The sequence below is a fragment of the Zootoca vivipara genome, chromosome 2, assembly GCF_963506605.1.
Source record: "Zootoca vivipara chromosome 2, rZooViv1.1, whole genome shotgun sequence".
Classification (NCBI taxonomy): domain Eukaryota; kingdom Metazoa; phylum Chordata; class Lepidosauria; order Squamata; family Lacertidae; genus Zootoca; species Zootoca vivipara.
Genome location: NC_083277.1, coordinates 7,402,655 through 7,430,027, shown reverse-complemented (window position 1 = coordinate 7,430,027; position 27,373 = coordinate 7,402,655). Strand labels below are relative to the sequence as shown.

Genomic DNA, 27,373 nt, shown 5'->3' with positions numbered 1-27,373 from the left:
AGTTTCTTTTCAGGGTGGGTTACATTATGTTCAACAAGACTTGGTTCAGAAGCATGGCTCAGTCCAAAATCTGGCTCCTCTCCTCTATGCATTCTCTGATGTTCCATAAGGGAAGTGCTGCACCTGAAGCTCTCTTTGCATTCTGAGCATTTGTAAGGTCCTTCTTCAATGTGCATTCTGTTATGTTTAATGAGATCAAACGGAGAAGTAAAGTCCTTGAGGCAGTTTGAGCATTAGTATGTTTTCTCCACTTCATGGGTTCTCTGGTGTGCGCTGAGCTCTGTGCTGAACTGGAAGCCCTGTTCACATTCTGAGCATTTATAAGGCTTCTCTTTGGTGTGGATTCTTTGATGTACAGTAAGTTTGGATTGAGTAATGAACCTCTTGCCACACTGTGAGCATTCGTATGGCCTCTCACCTGTGTGGGTTCTCTGGTGTATTGTCAAGTGGCTTTTGTGACGAAACCTTTGCCCGCATTCAGATCATTCATAAGGCTTCTCTTTCGTGTGGATTCTTTGATGCACCCTAAGGTTGGATCCAGTAACGTACGTCTTGCCACATTCGGAGCATTCGTATGGCCTCTCCCCTGTGTGGGTTCTCTGGTGTACTTTCAAGTTGCACTTTTGGCTGAAGCTCTGCCCGCATTCTGAACATTTATAAGGCTTCTCTTTAGTGTGGGTTACTTGGTGTGTGGCAAGTTTTGACTTGTAACTGAAGCATTTGTCACACACCTCACATTTATAGGGATTCTCTCCCGTGTGATTTCCTTCATGCTCAATAAGGGACGAGCTCCTCTTAAAGCTTTTGCCACACCACTGACATATATAGGGGGCCTCTCCTGTGTGAACTCTTTGGTGCTGATAAAGGTTCCTCTTGTGTTTGAAGCTTTTTTCACATTGGCTACATTGATAGGGTCTCTCTTCCACTTGAGTTCCCTGCATCACATTCTTGTTCATCTCTTTGTGCTCAGACCCTGTTGACAACATCGCACAATGTTCTCCTTCTTTCTCAGTTACCTGCATATCTTCTGCTGAAATAAAAGGAGAAAGTGTTGATGGGACCCCAAAGGAGAAGGAAAGCTTCAGTTGGCTCTCCACTAAATGTGTCATTTCATTCCCATAGTGGGAGTTATTCATTTCCCCTACCGGTATGTCTGTTAGAATATGCTGGTGAAAGACACCTTGACCAGCAGATCTTTCCTTTCCTCTAAAGCAGGAGATTAAGAGAACGAAGGGAATATTAATGGCTTAATAATTAGTTTACTGGAATTAAACCAGGAAATCAGCCCTGAGTGCGCACTGGAAGGACAGGTCCTGAAGCTGAGGTTCCAATACTTTGGCCACCTCATGAGGAGTGAAGACTCCCTGGTAAAGACCCTGATGTTGGGAAAGATTGAGGGCACAAGGAGAAGGGGACAACAGAGGGCAAGATGGTTGGACAGTGTTCTCAAAGCTACAAACATGAGTGTCTGGCGTGCTTTGGTCCATGGGGTCACAAAGAGTCGGACACGACTAAACAACAACATACTGCTGAAGCTTGGTGTGTTTTCTGGTTTGCCTGCTCTGGGGGAACAATTAGGATACAAGTCCTTGTCTAACCCAGGACAGGGTTTTAATTTTTTATGAAAGATAACCAGGTATTGTGAATGCATTGGCACAATTCCTGATTATCTTGCCTTCCTAGATACTGTACATAAGAATGTAAGGTATTGTTATGCTCTGCTGTTGTGGCCAGTAGGTGGCCATGCCAACTGCAGCATGAGGAACAGCTGGCTGACCCAGGTGAACTGCGGGGGGGGGGTATGCAAGGAGGTGAAATATAAAGGGTGGGGCTTTAGGCAGGTAGGGGGAAGGGCAAAGGGGTAGGGGAAGACGGAACTTGCCTAAAATTCTGCCCTCCTCGTTCTCCTTCTGCAGCTGCCTCTGCTCAACTAAAGGTGGAGCCTGGCCTGCATCGGGGAGATTTGCTGTCTCCTTTTCCTTCTCCTCCAGTATCAACTGAAACAGCAGAAACAAATCCTTTCAATAGGAACCTTTTGTTCAGGCTGGAGCAACAGTCCACACCAACTTTTTCACTCACACTCTGCAAGTGGGAAATTAGGGCTGTGTTTGTTCACACCACACATTTAAGGTGTACCCATTTATTGCACACACACCCAGTCTCCAAGTGGTGTGGTATTCCCAGGGTTTCCATGTGCTTACCGAGGGCTCAGTTTCCTCAGAATGAGGGACAGCTTAGACTGTGGTATCTTGATAACAAATGGTTTATTTACACATCTATGCAACCTGAGCCTCCGATGGAGGGGCTCACAGCATTAACGCCCCCCAAAGGGTCTTGCTTCTCCAATCCGCCATAGTAGCTATTTTGAGGCGGGCACCCCCAGTGCTCTCCAGGACCTTCAGACCCTGAAGACATGTGGAATCCCTTGTTGATGGCTAGATAAAACAATATGGAAGAGGCAACCCTATCTAGTCTACTGTGGCCTGCACATGGCCTTCTCAACCACAAGAGGGACAGGGCTTGTGATGGCCAGCAGAGCCAGACTAGAGTCTGGTGGTGGAGTTCCCAAGAAATTCCACCAGAGGGCTGGAGCCTTTCTCTGATTGGCTACAGAGTCAACTAGACACCAAGGGGGGAGGAGCAGCACTTTTGGAAGGAAAATAAAAGGAGCCATTTCTGAGGGAGAGAGTTAGATAGGGCTGGGTTTGAGAAGATGGACAGGATTTGATTGGAGGTGTTAGAGCGGGTTCAGGTTGAGGGATAGGGTTCAGGATAAGATTTGATGGAGAACTGGTTCATATTTGAGTTGAACACCCACACTGAGGATGTTAGCAAGAGAGCAGAGCCTCACAGCTTTACATATAGGGAGAAAGTGTTGAGGGTCCGGGAAATGTATACAGACAGGAATGTTCTGGAAGGGCTGAGACTGAGCCAGGAGAGGGAGAAACTGTGGGAATACAGACTCCATGGGTCTCGAGAGTTCTTCTAGGTAAAGAAGACTCCCAAACCAGTCACAAGGGGTGAGGGAATCCCCTGGGCCTATTATTCCATTTGGAATACCTCAGGAATGAGATGATTAAAAGAGAATGTAACTGAAGAAAAGTGCCCCTCACTCATGGACCAAAGTATTAATCTGCAAAGGAAGCTGTGCTGTATTAAATGTATTTAACTGAACCATCTGCCATAACTAAGAAGCAGAAACTGAACATAGCATTTTAACACCTATTCTAGAACCTAAACATCTAACTGAAGTGTATCAACTGATTTTTAGCAACCCAAGTTTAAGAAGAGTGGTGCCTATAGCATTATGTTTAAGCCTGTGGCATCTTTGTAAAAGTTAACTTTTACCTGAAAGAATGCATTTCCTGACCCGCTTTATTTCACAAACTTCTTTTAGTTTAATACAACTTTTCATGGGTGTTTGAGCAAGTCCTGCCTGAGACCCTAATCTACTATGTTTTCCCTCACACAAGATCCCCACAGGACGAACTGTGGTTAATTGTAGAAATTTGTGCAACTGGCGTATAGTGAAGAGTGTGCACTATATTTAATGGGGGGCAGTTAACGGGGTGAGTCCACCGCACTATTAATCGATAGTAAGTGGGTGGGTCTGCCGCGGAGCTCAACCCTTGACCCCACAACCAACCCTACTATAAACGCCCACCAATTTAGATCCCTTTAAAATATGATTGGACCTATTCATGGAAGTGAAGGCTGTCAAGGATACTGACAAGCTGGAACGTGTCCAGAGGAGGGCAACCAAAATGGTCAAAGGCCTGGAAACGATGCCTTATGAGGAACGGCTTAGGGAGCTGGGTATGTTTAGCCTGGAGAAGAGAAGGTTAAGGGGTGATATGATAGCCATGTTCAAATATATAAAAGGATGTCATATAGAGGGGGGAGAAAGGTTGATTTCTGCTGCTCCAGAGAAGCGGACACGGAGCAATGGATTCAAACTACAAGAAAGAAGATTCCACCTAACCATTAGGAAGAACTTCCTGACAGTAAGAGCTGTTTGGCAGTGGAATTTGCTGCCAAGAAGTGTGGTGGAGTCTCCTTCTTTGGAGGTCTTTAAGCAGAGGCTTGACAGCCATATGTCAAGAATGCTTTGATGGTGTTTCCTGCTTGGCAGGGTGTTGGACTGGATGGCCCTTGTGGTCTCTTCCAACTCTATGATTCTATGATTCTAACAGTTACTAGCCATGACAGCTCTGTTCTGTTTCACCAGTCAGAGGAGGTAATGCATCTGAATACAAGTTTTGGGAGACCACAGAAGAGGAGAGAGCTCTTGCGCTTGCATGTTTCCCCAAAGGCATCTGTTTGGCCACTGGGTGAACAGGATGCTGGACTAGATGGGCTATTGGCCTTTAGTTCTTGATTATTTCACCTGAGCAGAGTGTATCACTTCGTCAATGTCATCCAGGAGTTGATCCCAGTCAGGTTTCACATGGAATTGGTCCTCCATGGGTCACAGATACAGGTCTCCCAACTCTGTAAGAGAATGTGGGATATGAACCGGAGACACCCAAGATATTAGGGATATTCCCACACCCAGAGAGCTATGAGGAAGGGCCTCACGTTAAGCCAGGCACCCCCAAACTCGGCCCTCCAGATGTTTTGGAACTACAACTCCCACCATCCCTAACTAACAGGACCAGTGGTAAGGGATGATGGGAATTGTAGTCCCAAAAACATCTGGAGGGCCGAGTTTGGGGATGCCTGCCTTAAGCAGATTTCCTCCAAACACTGCACTATGATCCCCATTTTTTGTGCATGCATTCTTTTCTATACCATAACATCCTTCTGGACCATCTAGAGGGGTTGGGAGCTGGGGACACTGTCATACAGTGGTTCCACCCCTTCCTCCTGGGCCGTGTTCAGAAAGTGGTGGTGGGGGATGAATGTTCAAACCCCTGGGCTCTCACCTGTGGGGTGCCTCAGGGTTCTGCCCTCTCCCCCATGCTTTTTAACATCTACATGCAGCCACTGGGAGAAATCATCAGGGGGTTTGGGCTGGGTGTTCATCAGTATGCGGATGATACCCAGCTCTACCTCTCTGTCAAACCAGTGAAGGCAGTAAAGGTCCTGTGTGAGTGCCTGGAGGCGGTTGGAGGATGGATGGCGGCTAACAGATTGAGGTTGAATCCTGAAAAGACAGAAGTACTGTTTGTGGGGGGAGAGGAGGCGGGCAGGTGTGGAGGACTCCCTGGTCCTGAATGGGGTAACTGTGCCCCTGAAGGACCAGGTGCGCAGCCTGGGAGTCATTCTGGACTCACAGCTGTCCATGGAGGCGCAGGTAAATTCTGTATCCAGGATAGCTGTCTATCAGCTCCATCTGGTACGCAGGTTGAGACCCTACCTGCCTGTGGACTGTCTCGCCAGAGTGGTGCATGCTCTAGTTATCTCCCGCTTGGACTACTGCAATGCGCTCTACGTGGGGCTGCCTTTGAAGGTGACCCAGAAACTACAACTAATTCAGAAGGCGACAGCTAGACTGGTGACTGGGAGCGGCCGCTGAGACCACATAACACCGGTCCTGAGAGATCTACACTGGCTCCCAGTACGTTTCCAAGCACAATTCAAAGTGTTGGTGCTGACCTTTAAAGCCCTAAATGTCCTTGGTGCAGTATAACTGAAGGAGCGTCTCCACCCCCATCATTCTGCCCGAACACTGAGATCCAGTACCGAGGGCCTTCTGGCGGTTCCCTCATTGCGAGAAGCCAAGTTGCAAGGGACCAAGCAGAGGGCCTTCTCAGTGGTGGCGCCCGCCCTGTGGAATGGCTTCCCATCTGATGTCAAAGACAAAAACAGTTACCAAATTTTTAAAATACATCTGAAGGCAGCCCTATTTAGGGAGGCTTTTAATTTTTAGTAGATTATTTTATTTTATTTTTCTGTTGGAAGCCGCCCAGAGTGGCTGGGGAAACCCAGCCAGATGGGCGGGGTATAAATAAATTTATTAATTATTATTATTATTATTATTATTATTATTATTATTATTACAGTTTGCAAAGAATGAGCAGTAGTTAAGATCAACTGCAGTTATGGGTTTAAATATGGGCCCCAGGGGCGGAGCAAGCGGGGGGCGGTCCACCCTGGAGGGGGCACCACTCACCCTGGAAAGGGTGTCACTCGGGGCCGCCATCAGATGCCCCAAGGCGAGGTGGTGGCTCCACAGTGTTCCGCACGCGCTCGGCAGCCCTTACGGGGGTGCCACTCTTGCACAGCACCCCTTTACGGGCCGCCAAGAGCTTGCGAAACACCGTGGAGCGGCCTCATGCCATCAGCACCCCAAACAGACTGCGCAGGCGCTGAATCTAGCGCGTGCACACTCAGCACGGGGTTGTGCTGAGTACGCACACGCTAGATTCGGCACTTGCACAGTCTGTTCAGGGTGCCGCTGCCCTCTGTAGGGTGTTGCGCGACGCGTGCGTCATGACGGATGCCCCGCCCCCCGAGGGGGTGCCTTGGCTTGCCGCCCCAGGCAGCCAGAAGGCTCGCGACGCCCCTGATGGGCCCTATGCCTTTTTCTAAAGAAGCATTGTAACAGGCCACAGGCATTATTCCAGTCTTAATGTTTTGATTGATTGGTTCTTACTGTATTTTGACACACTGTGCTCGCTTTTGGCTTGTGATGGGATCATTGTACATTGTGTGAACTGCTTCAATATATTGCTGTACCAAGCGGTACATACGTTAGTAAAATGAATGAATGAAATGAATGCTTGGAGGAAGCCAGGACTCTTTAAAGAGGTATCTTTAAAAGTATGGCATAAATGTGGTCATTTTTTTTTACACCGGCAAAGTACCCCTACTCCTAAGGATGCTGCTGCTTCCTGGCAGGGACTTTGAGGTCCAGCTCCCCAGCAGTGTAGTCCTGCTTCAAGGACACCTCTAAATAAGGAAACGTTGAATGCAAAAGCTCCTTTACGGAAGATGAGCAAGCAAGCAAGCAAGAAGGGAAACTGAAACTAAACTTGGGAAAGTTCCTCCTTCCACCTCCTGCTCCCAGATACATTAACTCAGAGCTTTCTAAACTGTGTGTTGCCGCACAATAGTGTGTTGGCTGAAGTATGTGTAGGTATATTGCGTAAATTCTCCCCATGCTCCTCCTGGGGCTGGAAAGGGGCTAGTTTAACCTGCAGTTTGCTAGAAAAATTGAATTACTGTGTAAGATAAATGATGCCTGTCTAAAAGGCGTGCCACCAACATGAAACGTTTTCTTCTTAACATTGTGGGTTTCAACCAAAGTCTGTTGCCTGTTGCAACAACACTTTCCTCACCAAATTCCACTCCCACCACTAGGCATCTCCCGGATTTAGCTTCCATTCTCCGCTGAAGAAATGAAAGAATCCCTTTAACTCACCCAGGAAAGTAGAAAGGAAAATGGGTCTACTATCCAGCCCAATGCGGCCCTCACTCTGGGGGTAGAAGATTACAAACTAGGGTGTCAGCGCCCAGGAAGCAGAGCAGAAATGGGAACTCTGTGTTAAGCTTGTTCTACAGGATCCCATGTTGTTTTCTCTTGAGCTCTAGATAGGTGGTGCTGAATTTATGGCTCGCCTCTTGCATCCCAGATTTATTCTCCCCCAGCTGTGCACATGCTCAGGTAAATGGGGCCAGCTGCTGATTGTTTCTGAGGGATTTGCAAAGGCTGCTGGGAAATGAAGTTCACAGGGAGCAAAACTGAGCCAAGACCAACAACGAGGCAGCTGAGAGAGAAATATTCCCTCTCTCTCCTCTTGCATTTTGATTTATAGCCTTCCTGTTGTCTTTTTAAAATTTAAAATTAATTTTTATATATTGTCCACATATGAACATTAAAAAACCATTTAAAATTTATATCTAAAATTTATTTTCCTATATTTTCCACATAGGAGCATTAAAAATAAGAAGGCATGGCTTGGGGAAGACAGATTGGCCCACAGGCCAGAGGTTCTACAGCCATGTGCAATGAGAAAAGCTCTTTAATAAACAATTTAATAAATGTTGCTACAGTATGTTTAAAACTGCAACCTCGACAGGGAGCAAGAGTAATAAAAAAAAGAGAAGCAAAATGGGTAAAAACCTACAAAATTTATTTGTGAATATAGCAACTACATTAATACGTATAAAAGCGAGTGCCAAATAGAACATGCATTGAAAAAGAAGTACCAGTGACAGAAGAAGAATGGAGAAACAGAAGCATTTGCCTCTCCCGTGCTGTCTTGTATGCGTGTTGACAGTGTGCATGCGCGCCACACTAAACAATGCAGTACAGAGTCCCCCCCAAAACCCCAGGCAGCCCCAGCAGAATGATGACACAAGACAACGTTCTATGGGATTAAAATTGGCCACAACTTTATTAAGAATTCAGATGCAAGGGATACCTTGGCTCAGGCATTGGGCGTATATCCTTCCCAGCCCCCAGCCGGGAATCTGGGGTAGTTTCAGGGTTATCCAGCATGTGTGGGGGTTGGGCTAGCTCTGGAGAACATATGTTCAAGCAGATAGCCCGCCCTCCTCAATTGCCGCCGCTGGAAGGGGAGGGCAATGACGGCCTCTGGGCGTATGGTCAATGCCTCCCCCCTAAACCCCATTTATGGGAACCCTGTTATCGCCGCCGCGATGGGGGGTGGGGGGGTCACCGCCCCCCATCCCATTTATGTAGATGACTAAAGGATTCCGCCCAAGGCCTGCATCCGCCAAAGTTGTGACGAATTGCTACAGGATAGGCGAAACCTGCCAATGCATGGAAATTTCTTTCTGGCCCTTCAACAGCAGCCTTGTTGTAGCAGCACCTGCGTGCGTATACGCCTGTGGAGGAAAATAACCTGTAAAGCAAGCATTAATTTTGGGAGTGGAGGGTGGGAAAGCTCCGAATCTGTTGGCTACTTCCCGAGAATGAGACCTCCTCCTACCTGGCCAATTCCCCCCCCCCCCGGCACGTCTCCCCGAGCTGGATTGGACGGCTAACTGCGCGGGCGGGAACACCAGTATCCAGCTCAGGTAGGCAGTGCCAGCCTCCGAACATCCAGGGCTGCCTCAGGGATCCAGGGGGCTGCATGCTGAATCTCAACGAGTGCAGGAATCTCAACGAGACCATCCCTGACCGATGGCCATCCAGCCTCTGTTTAAGACCAAGGAAGACCACATCCTGTCAAGGGAGTTCTTTCCACTCTCAAACAGCTCTGCCTGCCAGAAAGCTTGTCCTGTAGTTTTGACAGCTCGGCGGAGGCTTGGGAGTAGGGTGCATGTGGCATGCCATTGCCCTGCACTCCCGGGCTGCTTGGGGGGGGGAGCCCCCAAGCCTCTCTTGAGCTTTCCAAACAAAAGGGGAAGGGGGGGGGGAAGGACAAGAGCAAAGCAGCACGGCTCCCTGCCCCCCGCCAGGGAGCATCCCCGGAGCTGCCATTTTGTAACCACCCTCAGTAATGATACTCAAGGTGGCCCACACACCAAGCACCCTCTTCCTATTCCACTGGGCCTTCATCCCCCAATTTGCACTGTGATTTCCCAGGGGGACCTGCAACTTCCTCCACAAAGAAGGGGTACATCCTCCTCCTCGACTGGGTGGGCTTTCTGCTGACCCTCAGTTCTCTTATGGATGATGGGTTTTGGCCTGATGGGTTACCCATAAACAATACACAGGTCTGCCTCCCTAGAAGTATCAAACATCATCATCCTGGCTGTGGTCCAACTGGGCTCCTTGCAACCTTCTTCGTTAGGCATGGGCATCGTCTACTTTGTCTACTGGCTGCCTGTTTAGGAAAGTAGATTGTTTGAAACAGGGCCGTCTTAAGCGCCCCTGGCGCCGTGGTGCGGCGGATCCTTCCGGTGCCCTCCTGCCCCGTTTCCTAGCACGATGGGCGGGTGGATGCCGCGCACAGCGCGGCTGCCACAGGCGCTGCTGCGTGGCAGGCAGGCAGGCGCAGCGCGGTTGCCGTGGGCACAGCTGCGCGGCGGACTGGCCGGCCAGCGGGTGGGCGCAGCTCACGGCGACCTACTGGCGGGCCGGCGCTGTGGTGCCCTGTGCCATCCAGCCTGCACGTAGGGCCAGCCCTGGTTTGAAATAAGGCATCTTGAGAAACAGGAGATACAGAGAATTAGAAGCATAAGAAGTATCCTGTTCAGCTCAGCCTTCAGAGGATACATTGTGTTCCCCATATGCACACTAGACACTCTCTGTCTTACTGTTTTAAGAAAATAGCTCAGAAATGAATCTTTTCCTTCATGATCCTTGAGTACACAAAAGAACAGTAACTTTGGCCACTTAGCTCAGTACTGTCTACACTGACAGGCAGCAACTCTCCAGGGTTTCATATGGGAAGCCTCTCCCAAGCCCTACATGGAGATACTGGGGATTGAATTTGCCACCTTCTGCAATGCAATGCAGACACTACCATTGAGCTGCGTTCCTTCCCCCTAAGACTCTTGATCTTTGCTCCTGGAAATGTAGCAACCTCCACCTAATACACACCCTGTCCCTCTTTTTCCTTCTGTTGTGGACTCTGGCTTGCAGCTCTGCCCTTAGTGAAATATTTAATTAACGCAAAACACAAAAGGCAAGAGGCTATCTTCCGGACTCCACCCCATCTTAACCCCCAGGGGATGAAATCTCTCTCTTGCACCCTTCCTTGCTACCCACATTCCTCCTCCTGCACAATGAGAAATCCCTTGTTTTCACCTTCTCATTCTTCCAAAGGGCTGTCATCCTTTGACTCACCCAGCTCCCCTTAGGGATGCTGCCAAGGGCAGTGTTGTGTCAGTGTGCTCTGTCTAAAGTGAAACAGACAGAGAAAGATCCCTAAATGTTAATAGGGAGAAATAAATCTGTGCTTTCTAAAAGGTGAATAAACGTGACATTGTAGATATATGTTCTTCTCAGTCATGTTTATGAAAGCAAAGCTTTGGAATATAAATACTCTGGACATTGCACAGGATCTACACACATGCATGTTCACCTTTCCTTCATGATCCCCGCCCAGTACTCATCTACATTCCTTCCCCCTAAGACTCAGTTGCTCCAGAAATGTAACACCCTTCACCTGCAGAAGCCCTAAAACACATCCTGTCCCTCTACTCCTTTCTGTTAGTGACTCTGGGTAGCAACTCCTCAAGGACTCTCCCTTAAGCAATCATGCTCCTACATGGACTTTTCAACACTGTGAAATATTTAATTAATGCAAAATGCAAGGGGCAAGAGGCTACCCTCCCGACCCCAACCCAGTTTACACATCCATGGGAAGAATTCCCTCTCTTTCCCTCTTCCTCCTTTGACTAACTCAGGTCCCCGTAGGGCTAAGGAAGGTCAACACTCAGAAATGCAGCCGCTTGTGAAATCAAGCCTGCATTTCAAATACCACAAAGGTGAAGAAAGAGGGGGAAAACAGGGACCCCCAGTTCAGAATTTTCTACCCAATCTCAGTGTTATGGCGTGAGTGTGATTTCAGCTCTTCGTGAAGTCAGCTCAGAATAGTGATTCAGCATACTAGCAAGGAACTGCTAGGGGTCAAGTATAACAAGAACAGTCTTCTTTATTGCAGTAGGAATCTTGACTGACTGGAGGGAAAGGGTGAGCTCCTTTTATACTCTCAGGAGCAGGGGTTGGGGAAAGGATACATTTAGATTTTGGCGGGAACCTATCAGAGTGAGGATCCAAATTGTGCTTACAGTTAACCAATAGCAACTGTCACCGCACCCATTTGAATTGCCCTGGAGCGGGAAAGGTAGTTACAGGACTAGCAGAGAAACTCATGTACACAAATTAAACCAATACATAACACTCAGAATGTCTTATCTTGAGTTCTTGGTAGGCTCCAGCTCACCCTTTCAGACAGGCAGTGGTGAATTCACAGACTTTCCTTCTTCATCTCAAGCCCCTTCAATGTCCCACTTGCGTGTTTGCTCAGCTAAATGGGTCCTGGTGTTGATCGTTTATGTGGGAAGTGCAAAGGCTGCTGGGAACTGGAGTTCACAAAAAAAACACTTTGGCAGGGAGGAAGCGTGATCTGAAAAGAGAAATTAAACAGCAGAGAGAAAGACAGAAATGCACTCTTTTCCCCTCTTGCACTTTGATTTATAGCAGGCATCCCCAAACTGCGGCCCTCCAGATGTTTTCGCCTACAACTCCCATGATCTCTAGCTAAGAGGACCAGTGGTCAGGGATGATGGGAATTGTAGTCGAAAACATCTGGAGGGCCGAAGTTTGGGGATGCCAGATTTATAGCTTTCTTGTTTTGTTTTTAAATTGTGGTTTGGTTTCATATATTGTCAACATAATAACATCAACTTTTGTGCTTTTTTTAAGTAAAAGAATTCTCCTCCTCCATGTGCCTCTGACATGAGAGGCCCGGAGCCTGGCAACCGTAGAACAGGGCTTTCCTGAGGTGCCTCCTTGCTCCTGGAATGCTCTTCCCAGGGAGGTTCTCCTGGTGCAGGCATCCCCAAACTGCGGCCCTCTAGATGTTTTGGCCTACAACTCCCATGATCTCTAGCTAAGAGGACCAGTGGTCAGGGATGATGGGAATTGTAGTCCAAACATCTGGAGGGCCAAAGTCTGGGGATGCCAGTCCTGGTGCCTTCCTTCCTTATTTTTAGGCACCAGCCTTTCAGCCAATGACTGAATTCAGAGCTGTGAGTGATTTGTGACTGGCTTAGATAGCAGGCAATAGGAATCCCCAGAGTCGTCAAAAGCTGCTTCTCCCTTCCTTTGAGTGCACTTATTCTGATCCTTGTGATTTTAACAGCTGTGTAGCAGGCAGAATTTCAACAGGTTAAGCTATTTCTTAAAGGAAAATAAAACTATGAGGAAGCTTTGACATTCTGACTGTCACATTTCAATTACAGGTGCGGCCACTGATTTATGGTTGATAAAGTCTTCCTATATACAGAAGACCAAGTTTTGCTGAATAAAACCCACCTTGGCTACTGCAATTCACCAATCTTTTAGGGTTCTTGGAGCATCTAGGGCAAAGTGGTTTAGCCATCAGTTCCTCTTCCCTGGTAACGCTGGAAGCTGTGGCTCTGTGAGGAGAATAGGAGGTCTCCCCTAACCCACCTCAGAACCCTTAACAACCTTTACCTCCCAGAATTCCTTGGGGGAAGCCATGACTGTTTAAAGCGGTATCACATTGCTTTTACTGCATGGTGTGAATGGGGGATGAGTGTGCAGGAAACTGCAATCTAAATTGGAAAGCTACATCCATTTTTGTTCTGAAGAGCCAGTGAAAACAGAAGAGTCCAAAGCGTAATATTTACACGACTTTATTATTCAGGATTGGTAGTCTAAAAACAAATATAAAAAGCAAAAGCAGCTACTGTGTCAATTTTACACTGCCAACGGGGAACCCTCTGAAGTCTTTCAAACTTCCCTTCCTTCATTGGGTCAATTCTTCTCTTTGGTTCCAAGAGCTTAAACAAACACCTAAATTATCCCCAATATGGTTAATTCAGCCAGATGAACAGAAGAGCTCTCACATTTATTGGGCTGCCAAGAGAAATTCTGCTCTGTCTCCACTGCACAACACCTTTTTTTCCTAAGGCTTGAGTTCACATTAAAGCTTTTCTTGCACACTGTACATTTGAAAGGTTTCTCCCGTGTGTGAGTTCTTTTATGTACTGTAAGATGTGAGCTCTGTGTGAAATGTTTCCAGTCATGTAAAAACACGCTGATACCCGGACCGCCAGTGGGACGGATTGAGAAGGTGACTGGGCCCATGTTCCTTAGGTTGCCTAACCCTGCTCTAGGAAATGTAGCAACCTCCATATGCAGAAGCCCTAATACACACCCTGTCCTCCTTTACCTTTTTGTTGTGGACTCTGGGTTGCAGCTCTGCCTTAAACAAGCTCCCCCTTAGTGAAATTTTTAGTAAATGCAAAACTCAAAAGGCAAAAGGTACCTTCCGGACCCCGTCCCATCTTAACCTCATCTTAACCTCTCTTTTGCACCCTTCCTTGCTAACCACATTCCTCCTGCTGCCACAATGAGAAATGCCTTGTTTTCACTTTCTCATTCTTCCAAAGGGCTGTCATCCTTTGACTCACCCAGCTCCCCTTAGGGATGCTGCCGACGAGGAAACAGAGAGGAAGATCTCAGCATGTCTTACCTTGAGTTCTTGGTAGGCTCCAGCTCACCCCATCTGGTAGGCATTGGTGAATTCACAGGCTTCCCTTCTTCATTTCAAGTCCTTTCATTGTCCCACTTGAGTGTTTGCTCAGATAAATGGCTCCAGGTGTTGATCGTTTATGTGGGAAGTGCAATGGTTGCTGGGAATTGTAGTTCCCAAGAAAGCAAGAACTTGGAGTGAGGAAGCCTAACCTTAAAAGAGAACTCAGACAGCAGAGATTAGATAGATAGATAGATAGATGATAGATAGATAGATAGATAGATAGATAGATGATAGATAGATAGATAGATACCGTAGATAGATAGATAGATAGATAGATAGATAGATAGATAGATAGATAGATAGATATCCTATTTTCCCTGTGCACATTGATTTATTATGGATTTCTTGTTTTGTTTTGTTTTGAATTTGTTGTTGCCAGGGCTATTGTTCTCCATCTTAGGATGATGCATCATTCAGCCATCTCATTAGACATGTAGATGGCAGTACTTAACTGGCCAGGTTAGTCCATTACTTTACAAAGAGACTGGTCCAACTGGTTCAGCAGTGGCAGCAGCTTCTACTAGATGTTAACCTCACAAATACAGGATCGTAGACCTGAAAGGAACTCATGGGGTTTATCCAGACTGACTTCCCCAAAGCCTATAACAGCACATATCAGGGATGCGTAAACATATATACTGGGGCTGGGGGACCTGTGGCCCTTCCAATGTTTGTAGGACCACAACATCCATCATTCCACACAATTGGCTGGTTGTATATCCAGCAAAGAAACCTACAATGTAATGTGTAGTTTGGGTGGGAAAAAGATGATCATTTTCACATTGTACACCCAGAGTGGCTAGAAGAAGCATGAGAACAAGCCTTAGGCACCCTCTCCAAATAGGAAGCCTAGAGTAACCGGTAGGATCATGTGCTCAGTCACACAATACCTTTAAAAGAGGATTGCACCCATTTATGACAGATAAAGCTGTTGATGGCTACTACGGTATTCATGATAGCTATGCTTTGCCTCAATGGTCGGAAGCAGTAATGCTTTCAAATACAGTCAAACCTTGGTTCTCAAATGCCTCCATTATCGTATGTTTTGGCTCCCAAACACCGAAAACCCGGAAGTAAGTGTCCTGGTTTTTGAACGTTTTTCAGAACCCCAACGTCTGGCACAACTTCTGCTTGTGTGCAAGCATCTCTTGCAACCACTCGGAAGCTGCGCCTCGGTTGCTGAACATTTCAGAAATTGTATGGGCTCCCAGAACAGATTGCGTTCAACCACCAAGGTTTGACTGTACCAGAATCCTCTTGGGCTGAGGTCCTGCTTGAAGGTTTCCCCCGGGACATCAGGGTGGCCCCTGTGTAAGGAGGATGCACGACTAGATGGGCCATTGACCTGATCCAGAAGGCTCTTATGCCTGTGCTGCCCCTTTAGCTGTATGTCTCTCACAGGGAACTTTCCATAGGCAGTCCTTTGGCATCTCTCTGTGGGAGGGTGTGTGTGCATTTGGGGTCCTTGCGAGTTCTGCAACGAGGAACATAGGTCCCAATGCATTTATTTACCTTTGCCATGCTGTTGCTCCATGCCAACTGGCAGAGCATGTGGTGGGTGTGTCCAAGGCGCATGGCATGTGTCATGCACCAAGAGTGAGCATTGCTAGGGCTGCAGTGTCTTAGTTTCATTCCTGTGCTGGTGATTTTGAGCTACCTCCCATGAGCCAGCTTTGAATTAACTAAACACTTTCTTCCTACCCACCAGCTGCTAGTTAACAGTTGGGCAGCCATGGCTTGGAGAAGACAGATTGGCCCACAGGCCAGAGGTTCTGCAGGCATGTGCACTGAGAAAAGCCGTACCAAACCCGCCCCCCAAAATAATTTCATAAACACTGCAGCAGTATGTTTAAAACTGCTACCTTGACAGGGGGCAAGAGTAATAAAATGAGAAGCAAAAGGAATAAAAAACCTACAAAATTTATTGAGGAATACATAAAACACTTTAAAATACTTATAGAAGCAAGTTCCAAATAAAACATGCATTTAAAAAGAAGTGACCAGTGATTGGAGTAATACACTGAGGTAGAAGAATGGAGAAACAGGAGTATTTGCAACATCTCTATGCCTCTCCATTGCTGTCTTGTGCCGATTAAACTGACGTGAAATGAGTGCACTATCATAAAAGCTTTCCCCACACTTGTGGGTTATTTAGTGGGAATTCTCTTGTGCTGATTAATTGGATATTTAAAAAGGGTCTTGCTGCAGCCGAAGAAGCTTGAGCATTTGTATGTTTTCTCCACTGGTGTGCGATAAGCTGCATGCTGAACTGGAAGCCCTGCTCACATTCTGAGCATTTAAAAGGCTTCTCTTTGGTGTGGATTAAGATATATATAATCTCACATGGAATCCACACCACAAATGGACCACAATACCTGAGGCAAAGAGTTCTCGTCACTTAAAAGACCCAAGAACGCACTCAAAGCATGGATTATGTGCGTGTATTGGAAGGTTTGGGGGATGTAGCCTCTGGGTGGCTCCTGTGATGCCAAAAAGATGGACGCAGAGGCTGAGGTAACATTCGCACCATACATTTATAATTGTTGTCATGGCTTCATCCAAAGAATGCTGGGCAAAGTAGATTGTACTCCATATACTTACAATTGCCAGCTTCCTTAGGAACTGAAGTTCCCAGGGTTCCTTGGGGGGAAGCTTTAAAAGTATTGTGTGGGTGCGACCTTCTTAGGAGAGTTGAAAAAGTTACATGGTTTCCATCCGCTGAGCGTTCTCACCTTCATGAGGTCTCGATTCATCACCTGTACTCTGACTGAGATTTGAATTCTGGTTGGGCGTCTCCCTTGTGTGGTGCTTTTGATGCCTCTTGAGGTCTGATTTACGGGTGAAGCTCTTTCCACATTGTTCACACTTGTACAGTTTCTCCCCTGTATGGCAAGATCTTGTATGTCTGGAAAGACCTGCGCTCTCACTGAAGCTTTTTCTACACACAGGGCATTTGTAGGGCTTCTCTCCTGTGTGAGTTCTTTGATGTCTAAGGAGATTTGCCACCTGACTGAAGCCTTTCCTACACTCTGAGCATTGAAAAGGTTTCTGTGCTGTGTGGGTTCCTTGATGTGCAATAAGAAGTCTCCTTGAAGGGAAACATTGACTGCATTTGGAACATACATAGCCTTTGTTCCATCTGCGTATGAGTCTCTTATGTCTATTAAGGACTGACCTGCTGCTGAAACATTTTCTACAAACAGAGCATTTATAAGGTTTATCTGCTTTATGTGCTATTCTTTTATGTTTGATAAGGTATGACCACTTAGTATAGCTTTCCCCCCCAAGCTGAACATTTATACTTTTTTTTGCAAATCATTTGTTGACTAGGAAGACTTGACCTCTTAGTAAAGATTTTTCTACCCAGTGATAACTTAAAAGGTGTCTTCCTCGTATGAAGCTTTAGATGTTTAGTAAGCTTTGACTTCCGACTGAAGCACTTACCACACACTTGAGCATTCATGGGTTCTCTCCCCTTTGTGAATCCTTTGATGTTTAGTAAGGTTTGACTTACGAGAAAAACACTTATTACACACTGAACATTTGAAAGGTTTCTCCCCTGTGTGAGTTCTTTTATGTGATATAAGGCTTGAGCTGTGTGTGAAACATTTCCCACACTCTGAACATTTGTAGGGCTTCTCCCCTGTGTGAGTTCTTTTATGTATCCTAAGGCTTGAGCTGTCAATGAAGCATTTCCTGCACACTGTACATTTGAAATGCTTCACCTGTGTGTGAATTCTTTGATGTTTAGTAAGGTTTGAGCTGTCAGTGAAGCTTTTCTTGCACACGGTACATTTGAAAGGCTTCTCCCCTGTGTGGGTTCTTTTGTGTATTGTAAGGTTCCATTTTGTGCAGAAGCTCTTTCCACAGTCTGCACATTTATGTGATTTCTGTCCTGTGTGAATCCTCTGATGGGCAGCAAACTGCTTCTGATTCCAGAAGCTCCTTCCACACTCCAAACAAGTAAATCGCTTCACCTCTGTAGGGCATGTGGGGCTGTTTCCATTGTTGCTGCTCCCACTGCTTATTTCTCCAGACTCAGCCCTTTGAATTGTTTTCTCCTCTGTGGACGTTCTCAAAGAATCTCTGTTTTCTGGTTGGTCTCCTTGGTTAGTGAAGAAGCCACTTTGAGGAACGATGGATTTGGCTGTCTTCTGTTCTGTGTGGCTTTCTTTTTCCCTCCTTGGTCCTTCCTGACTTGGGAGGTTCTGCTCTACCATCTCATCCTGTGTTTTTTCCGAATATTTCCTTCTGTTTTGTCTCCACTGTGCAACACCTGCTGGATAAGAGAGAAGGAGATCATGGATGTCAGAGAGAGATGGAAACTGAGACTTTCAATCTAATATATTTTGTCTTTTTGATATTGTCAGAGGGTCGTCGTGGCTACTCTAGAGTAACTCCGCTTGAGTCCAGTTTGTCTTCAAAGACGTTTATTGTGCTAATTATTTACAGTGTAGAGACTGCTTAAAACATGACCTCTCATCCCGAATCAGAATCCGGCAATGGTGTACATCTGTTCCTACGGCAGCAAAGTAGTTGGGGCACCCCAAAACTGTGCAATGTTTGTTTTCTTGCCAAAGGATGTGGGTAGCTACATGTGCAACAATTGCAAGTTGGTTGCCCTACTAGAAAACAAGGTTGCCCTTCTGGAAGAGAAGGTGCAGCAGCTTCAGGGGCGTGTATCTACGCTCCAGAGAATTAAAGAGCTGGAGCTTTTCTTGGATGCAGCAGAGCACACTGTCTGCACCAAGGAGGAGACAGGGGATCTCCCTGAGGAGGAGGTCAGTTCCCCAACACAGCAGCCAGATGTATGGAGGAACGTGACTCATAGAAGTAGAAGGCCCAGGGATCGCTCTGAGTGCTTAGAATTACACAACCGTTTTGAAGTGCTCATGGAAGACGAGGAACAGACTCCACCTGAGGATCTCTCCCTCATCACAGTTGATGAGGAATATGAAGACGAGCAGCAAAGTCAGTCCTCCGGGAATATGCAGGTAACCTTGGAAGGGACAGCACATGGAAGAATCCCAACCAAGCCTATGAAGAGGCGTGTAGTGGTGATAGGGGATTCCCTACTGAGGGGTACAGAAGCAGTGATCTGTGGGCCTGACAAGATGTCTCGAGAGGTGTGCTGTCTACCTGGGGCCAAGATCAAAGATGTAACAGAACGGCTGCAAGGAATCATAAAACCCACCGACAAATACCCCTTCCTTTTGGTGCATGTGGGAACCAATGACACTGCAAGCCATAGCTTACAGAAGATCAAAAATGATTATGAGGCTCTGGGCAGGAAGTTGAAGCAATTAGATGCACAAATTGTCATCTCTTCTGTCCTCCCAGTTGAACGACATGGCCCAGGGAGAGAGGGAAAAATAGGGGAAGTGAACAACTGGCTTCGCAAATGGTGCAAACAGGAACGGTTTGGATTCCTAGATCACGGTCTGCAGTTTCTTGAAGATGGACTTCTGGCAAGTGATGGACTGCACCTCACAAAAGTTGGGAGGAATGTTTTTGCCACAAAACTCAAAAACCTCATCAGGAGGGCTTTAAACTGACTTATGTGGGGGAGGGAGACAGTGGTCCTGAAGGTAGGAGTCTATCAAATGCTGAAGATGATCATCCAAATGTCAAGGACCAAATGGAGCAAGCAGCATGCAGACCTAGTGGTGGGACGAAAATATCCTTAAATAAGAGACATGGGGGAATGATCAACGGTCTTCAATGTCTGTATACTAATGCACAGAGCATGGGAAATAAACAAGATGAACTTGAGCTCTTGGTACAGCAAACTAAATATGACATAATGGGCATCACTGAAACCTGGTGGGATGAGTCTCATGACTGGAATGTAGTAATAGAGGGATACAATCTATTTAAGAGAAATAGACCAAACAGGAAAGGAGGAGGAGTAGCTTTATATGTTAGGGATACGTATACCTGTGAAGAGATCCAGGATTTAAAACTTCAAAGCCAAATTGAGAGTATCTGGGTCAAAATTAAGGGAGAGAAAAACAACAGTGATCTCATTGTGGGAGTTTACTATAGATCCCCAAGCCAAACTGAGGACACAGATGATGCCTTCCTGGAACAGATGGCCAAGCATTCCAAAGGAAGTGAGATAGTAGTAATGGGGGATTTCAACTATCCTGATATTTGTTGGATGTCAAACTCAGCCAAGAGCATAAGGTCGAACAGATTCCTCACTGGCCTTGCAGACAACTTCATTGTCCAGAAAGTGGGAGAAGCAACAAGAGGATCAGCCATTTTAGATCTGGTCCTAACCAATAGTGATGACTTGGTTAGTGGGGTAGAAGTGGCAGGATCATTAGGTGGGAGTGACCATGCTCTTCTGGAGTTTATTATCCAGCGGAAAGGAGCAACCAAGCATACTAAGGTCCAAATTCTAGACTTTAAGAAAGCCAACTTCAGAAAACTTAGGGAAACGCTGGGTGAAATCCCATGGACAGTAATACTAAAAGGGAAGGGAGTTCATGTTGGTTGGGAGTTTGTTAAAAGGGAGATATTAAAAGCACAACTTCAGGCAATACCAATGAGACGGAAACATGGAAGGTGCCTAAAGAAGCCAGGCTGGCTATCTAAAGAACTTTTGACTGAGTTAAGATTTAAAAGGGATATGTACAAAAAATGGAAAAGGGGGGAAATCTCCAGAGAGGAATTCAAACATATAGCCAGCACGTGTAGAGACAAAGTCAGAAAAGCTAAAGCACAGAATGAACTCAGGCTCGCTAGAGAGGTTAAAAGCAACAAAAAGGGCTTTTATGGGTATGTCCGTAGCAAAAGGAAAAACAAGGAAACAGTGGGGTCACTCAGAGGAGAAGATGGTGAAATGCAAACAGGGGACAGAGAAAGGGCAGAACTCCTCAATGCCTTCTTTGCCTCAGTCTTCTCTAAGAAAGAAAACAACGCCCGACCTGAAGAATATGGAGCAGATGATTCAGCAGGGGAAACACAGCCCAGAATAAGTAAGGAAGTAGTACAAGAATACTTGGCTAGTTTAGATGTATTCAAATCTCCAGGGCCAGATGAACTACATCCAAGAGTATTAAAAGAACTGGCAGAGGTGATTTCAGAACCACTGGCAATAATCTTTGAAAATTCCTGGAGAACAGGCGAAGTTCCAGCAGACTGGAGGAGGGCAAATGTCCCTATTTTCAAAAAGGGGAAAAGAGAGGACCCAAACAATTACCGCCCAGTCAGCCTGACATCAATACCAGGAAAGATTCTAGAGCAGATCATTAAGCAAACAGTCTGTGAGCACCTAGAAAGAAACTCTGTGATCACTAAAAGTCAGCATGGGTTCCTGAAAAATAAGTCATGTCAGACTAATCTGATCTCATTTTTTGACAGAATTACAAGCCTGGTAGATGAAGGGAACGCTGTGGATGTAGCCTATCTTGATTTCAGCAAGGCCTTCGACAAGGTGCCCCATGATATTCTTGTAAAGAAGCTGGTAAAATGTGGGCTAGACAATGCTACCATTCAGTGGATTTGTAACTGGCTTACTGACCGAACCCAAAGGGTGCTCATCAATGGCTCCTCCTCATCCTGGAGAGTAGTGACTAGTGGGGTGCCACAGGGTTCTGTCTTGGGCCCAGTCTTGTTCAACATCTTTATCAATGACTTGGATGATGGGCTTGAGGGCATCCTGAGCAAGTTTGCAGATGACACCAAATTGGGAGGGGTGGCTAACACCCCAGAGGACAGGATCACACTTCAGAATGACCTTAACAGATTAGACAACTGGGCCAAAGCAAACAAGATGAATTTTAACAAGGAGAAATGTAAAGTACTACACTTGGGCAAAAAAAATGAAAGGCACAAATACAGGATGGGTGACACCTGGCTTGAGAGCAGTACATGTGAAAAGGATCTAGGAGTCTTGGTAGACCACAAACTTGACATGAGTCAGCAGTGTGATGCAGCAGCTAAAAAAGCCAATGCAATTCTGGGCTGCATCAATAGGAGTATAGCATCTAGATCAAGGGAATTAATAGTACCACTGTATTCTGCTCTGGTCAGACCTCACCTGGAGTACTGTGTCCAGTTCTGGGCACCACAGTTCAAGAAGGATACTGATAAGCTGAAACGTGTCCAGAAGAGGGCAACCAAAATGGTCAAAGGCCTGGAAACGATGCCTTATGAGGAACGGCTTAGGGAGCTGGGTATGTTTAGCCTGGAGAAGAGAAGGTTAAGGGGTGATATGATAACCATGTTCAAATATATAAAAGGATGTCATATAGAGGAGGGAGAAAGGTTGTTTTCTGCTGCTCCAGAGAAGCGGACACGGAGCAATGGATTCAAACTACAAGAAAGAAAATTCCACCTAAACATTAGGAAGAACTTCCTGACAGTAAGAGCTGTTCGGCAGTGGAATTTGCTGCCAAGGAGTGTGGTGGAGTCTCCTTCTTTGGAGGTCTTTAAGCAGAGGCTTGACAGCCATCTGTCAGGAATGCTTTGATGGTGTTTCCTGCTTGGCAGGGGGTTGGACTGGATGGCCCTTGTGGTCTCTTCCAACTCTATGATTCTATGACAGTTTAGGGTTCAAATATGGACACTATGCCTTTTTTTAATAGAAGCATTGTAATAGACCACGGGCATTATTTCACTAAGGATGTATTAATGTTTTGCTTAATAGGTTCTAATTGAATTTTGATGCTCTGTAGTTCCTTTTTGTTTGTGACGCCATCATTGTGCATTGTGTGAACCACTTCAATATTTTGTTGTACTAAGTGGTTTGTAAGTTATTAAAATGAATGAATGAAATAAACGCTGGCTGCGGTGGAAGTTTTGGGCCCTCTGGATGGTGCTGGACTACAACACCCACCATCCCTGGCTGAAGCTGATGGAAGTTGTAATTCAGTAACATCCAGAGCATATCCCTGCCAGTTGAGGCCTGCAGTCCCTGTAAATGATGAAGGGGCCTCTCTAGTCCATCAAAAGTTCAGCTCCAAATAAGGGCTCTTAGACACTTCTGATTGCCCTTTCTTTTCTAGGCATCAGCGTGGAAGGGTTTTCTTTTACCCTGCTGCTTTTCCTGGGAAAACCTGGCTGTTTAACAGTGAATCGCAACAAACCCCATTCATTCTGATTCAGCGGTAAATAATGGGTTTTCCCAAGAAAAGTGGTACAAAAAACTCCTCAGACCCAAGTGTATAAAGCACGAGACAAGTGGAAGACATACAAGAAGTAGTGTGGGCGAGTCCTGGATCATGTTAGCTTGTAAAGAATTGTTCCTCTTTGGGCACATTCCCACCATCCATCTTAAAATGCTATGGTACCACTTTAAATAGTCCTGGTTTCCCCCAAAGAACACGGGGAGCTGTAGTTTGGTAAAAGCGTTGAGGGTTGTGAAGAGACTCTTGCTATTCCCCTCACACAGCTACAATGCACAGAGTTCCTTGGGAAGCAGGATTGATTGTTAAACCATGCTGGAAACGTGAAGGGAATTGGGGGAGTCTCCTGTACTTTTATCAATCTACAGCTCCCAGTATTCTATGGAGGAAGCCAGGTCTGTTTAAAGAGGTACCCTTTTAAAGGATGGCATGAATGTGGTCATTTTTTACACCAGCAAAGCACACCTACTCCTAAGGATGGCCCTCCTTCCTGGCATGGACTTTGAGCTCGAGCTCCCCCCAAAGTGCTGCCTAAAAAAATAAGGGATATTCCTGCTTCAAGGACACATCTAGTGAAGGAAACATTGAATGCCAAAGCTCCTTTTCTAAAAAAAATGATCAAGAAAGAAAGAAAGGAAACTGAAACTAAACTGGAAAAGCTCTCCTCCCTCCTTATCTCACATTCCCAGATGCATTAACCCCCTTCGTGGCTTTTTTCTTTTCAGTATACTGTACAGTAGTGCGTATGAACTAAAGTCTGTTGCCTGTTGCAACAACACTTTCCTCACCAAATTGCATCCCCACCATCAGGCAACTCACTTGTTCAGCTTCTCTTTTCCTCTGTAGAAAGGAAATAATTCCTTTAACACACCAAGGAAAGTCGGAAGGAAAGTAGGTCTACAATTCAGCCCCGAAACAACACCCATTGCAGGGGTGGAATATTAAAAACTAGGTTGTCAGCTCCCAGGAAACAGCAGAAATGGGAAATCTACATTAAGCTTGTCCTACAGGATCCCATGATGTTTTCTCTTGAGCTTTAGACAGGTCGTGCTGCGTTATGACTCGCCTCCTGCATCCCAGACTTAGTCTCCCCCAGCTGTGCACATGCTCAGGTAAATAGGGCCAGCTGCTGGTAATTTCTGAAAGTGTAGCAAAGGCTGCTGGGAAATGAAGTTCACAGGGAGGGAAACTGAGGCAAGACCAGCAACCAGGCAGCTGAGAGTCAAAGATTCCCTCTTCCCCCTCTTGCACTTTGATTTATAGCCTTCCTGTTGTTGTTTTAAATTTAAATTTAGTTTTTATATATTGTCCACATATGAACATTAAAAAGAAAAGAAAATAAGAAGGAATGGCTTGGGGAAGACAGATTGCCCTACAAGCCAGAGGCCCCACAACCATGTGCAATTAGGAAAGCTATGTATTAAACCAGGCACCCCCAAACTGCGGCCCTACAGATGTTTTGGCCTACAACTCCCATGATCCCTAGCTAACGGGACCAGTGGTCAGGGATGATGGGAATTGTAGTCCAAAACATCTGGAGGGCCGGAGTTTGGGGATGCCTGTATTAAACAAACTGTTTCATTATCACAGGGAACAAGGGTAATAAAAAAAGATGCAAAAGGGGTAAAAACCTACAAAATTTATTGAGGAATACAGAAAACACTTTAAAATACTTATAGAAGCAAGTCCCAAATAAAACATGCATTTAAAAAGAAGTGACCAGTGATTGGAGTAATAGACTGAAGTAGAAGAATGGAGAAACAGAAGCATTTGCAACATATCTCTGCCTCTCCCGTGCTGTCTTGTGCCGACTAAACTGACGTGAAATTAGTGCACTATCATAAAAGCTTTGCCCACACTTGTGGGCTATTTGGTGGGAATTGTCTTGTGCTGATTAATTGGATATTTTAAAAAGGGTCTTGCTGCAGCCGGAGAAGCTCTACGATGTCTCCTGTTTATGCTTCAGTTGATGTATCCCAAGGCTTCCGCTGCACCCAAATGTGCTGGAACACTTGGAACATACAAAATGTTTCTTTTCAGGGCGGGTTACGTTATGTTCAGGTCCTTCTTCAATGTGCATCCTGTTATGTTTAATGAAATCAAACGGAGAAGTAAAGTCCTTGTGGCAGTTTGAGCATTTGTAGGTTCTCTCCATTTCATGGGTTCTCTGATGTGCGGTGAGCTGCATGCTGAACTGCAAACCCTGCTCACATTTTGAGGATTTAAAAGGCTTCTCTTTGGTGTGGATTCTTGTGTGTCTATTAAGGCTTGATTTACAATTAAACCACCTACCACAGTCTGAGCACTTGTATGGTTTATCTCCTGTGTGGGTTCTCTGGTGTCTGGTAAGCTGTGTGCCAAATTTGAAGCTCTGTTCACATTCCGAGCATTTATATGGCTCTTCTCTTGTGTGGATTCTTTGATGCCTCTTAAGGTTGGCCTGAGTAATGAACCTCTTGCCACATTCAGAGCATTCGTATGGCCTCTCCCCTGTGTGGGTTTCTTGGTGTGCTTTCAAGTTGGCCTTTTTGTTGAAGCTCCGCCCACATTCTGAGCATTTATAAGGCTTCTCTTTAGTGTGGGTTACATGGTGTCTGGCAACGTCTGACTTGTAACTGAAGCATTTGTCACACACCTCACATTTATAGGGCTTCTCTCCCGTGTGACTTCTTTCATGCCGAATAAGGGCTGTGCTACACTTAAAACTTTTCCCACACTGCTTACATATATACAGGGCCTTTTCTGTGTGAACTTTTTGGTGTTGATAAAGGTTTAACTTGAGTTTGAAGCTTTTTTCACATTGGCTACATTGATAGGGTCTCTCTTCCACCTGAGTTTCCTTTATACTGTTTCCATTCATCTCTTTGTGCTCAGGCCCCGTTGACAATATCGCACAACGTTCTCCTCCTTTCTCAGTTACCTGTGTATCATCTGCTGAAATAAAGGGGTGAAATACTTGATGGGACCCCAAAGGAGAAGGAAAGCTTCCGTTGGCTCTCCACTAAAGGTGTCATTTCATTCACTGAAATTGGTTATCTCCCATGGTGAGAGTTACTTATTTCCCCTACGTCTCTTAGAATATGCTGCTGAAAGACACCTTGCCCAGCAGATCCTTACTTTCCTATAAAGAATATTAATGGCTTGAGAATTAGTTTACTGTAATGAAACAACTGTATACTGCTGAAATTTGATGCGTTTGTTGGTTTGCATGCTCTGGTGGAACAATTAGGATACAAGTCCCTGTGTAACCTGGGACAGGGATTTATTTTGTAATGAAACAAAATCGCTTATTGTGAATGCATTGGCACAATTCCTGATTTTCTTGCCTTCCTAGATAAATAAGAATGTAAGGTTTTGTCATGCTTTGCAGTTCATGTGGTGACCAGTAGGTGGCCATGCCAACTGAAGCATCTGGAACAGCTGGCCAGCCCAGGCGAGCCGGGGGAGGCATATGCAAGGGGGTGAGAAATAAAAGGAGGGGCTTTAGTCAGTTATGGGGGAAGGGCAAAGGGGTAGGCGGATTTGGAAAGTGGAGCGGGGTAGGGGGAGACTTAACTTACCCCAAATCCTGCCCTCCCCATCACCATCTTCCTCCTGGGTTTCCTTCTGCAGCTGCCACTGCTCAACTGAAGATGGAGCCTGGTCTGCATTGGAGAAATTTGCAGCTGCCTCCCTCTCCTCCAATATCACCAGAAACAGAAGAAAGGAATCATTTCAATATGAACCTATTGTTCAAGCTGGAGCAACTGCCCCCATCATCTGTATCTTTCACTCACCCTCCACAAGTGAGAAATCGGGGCTGTGTTTGTTTACATACCACACATTTAAAGTATACCCATTTATTGCACACACCCCAATCTCCAAATGGTGTGGTGTTCCAGTGTTCCAGGCGCTTACAGAGGGTTCAGTTTCCTCAGAATGAGGGACAGCTGAGTGTGTGGTATTTTAATGATAGATAGCTTATTTACACATCTAGGCAACCTGAGCCTCTGATGGAAGGGCTCAAAGCATTAATGCCTCCTAAAGGGTCTTGCTCCTTCCACCCGCCATAGCAGCTATTTTGAGACTGCCCCCCCCCGCTCTCTCCAG

The 27,373-nt window shown here is 46.0% G+C and overlaps 1 protein-coding gene across 1 annotated transcript; it reads right to left on the bottom strand.

Annotated features, from left to right (window-relative positions):
• Positions 1 to 482: 482 nt before the first annotated feature.
• Positions 483 to 26,144, bottom strand: LOC118080263 (zinc finger protein 883-like). The gene is made up of 4 exons (XM_035105205.1): positions 25,577 to 26,144; positions 17,860 to 18,426; positions 16,883 to 17,032; positions 483 to 1,030 (listed from the first exon to the last, which is right to left on the bottom strand). The coding sequence occupies exons 1-4, from the start codon at positions 26,142 to 26,144 to the stop codon at positions 483 to 485; spliced, it is 1,833 nt and encodes a 610-aa protein (XP_034961096.1).
• Positions 26,145 to 27,373: the final 1,229 nt, after the last annotated feature.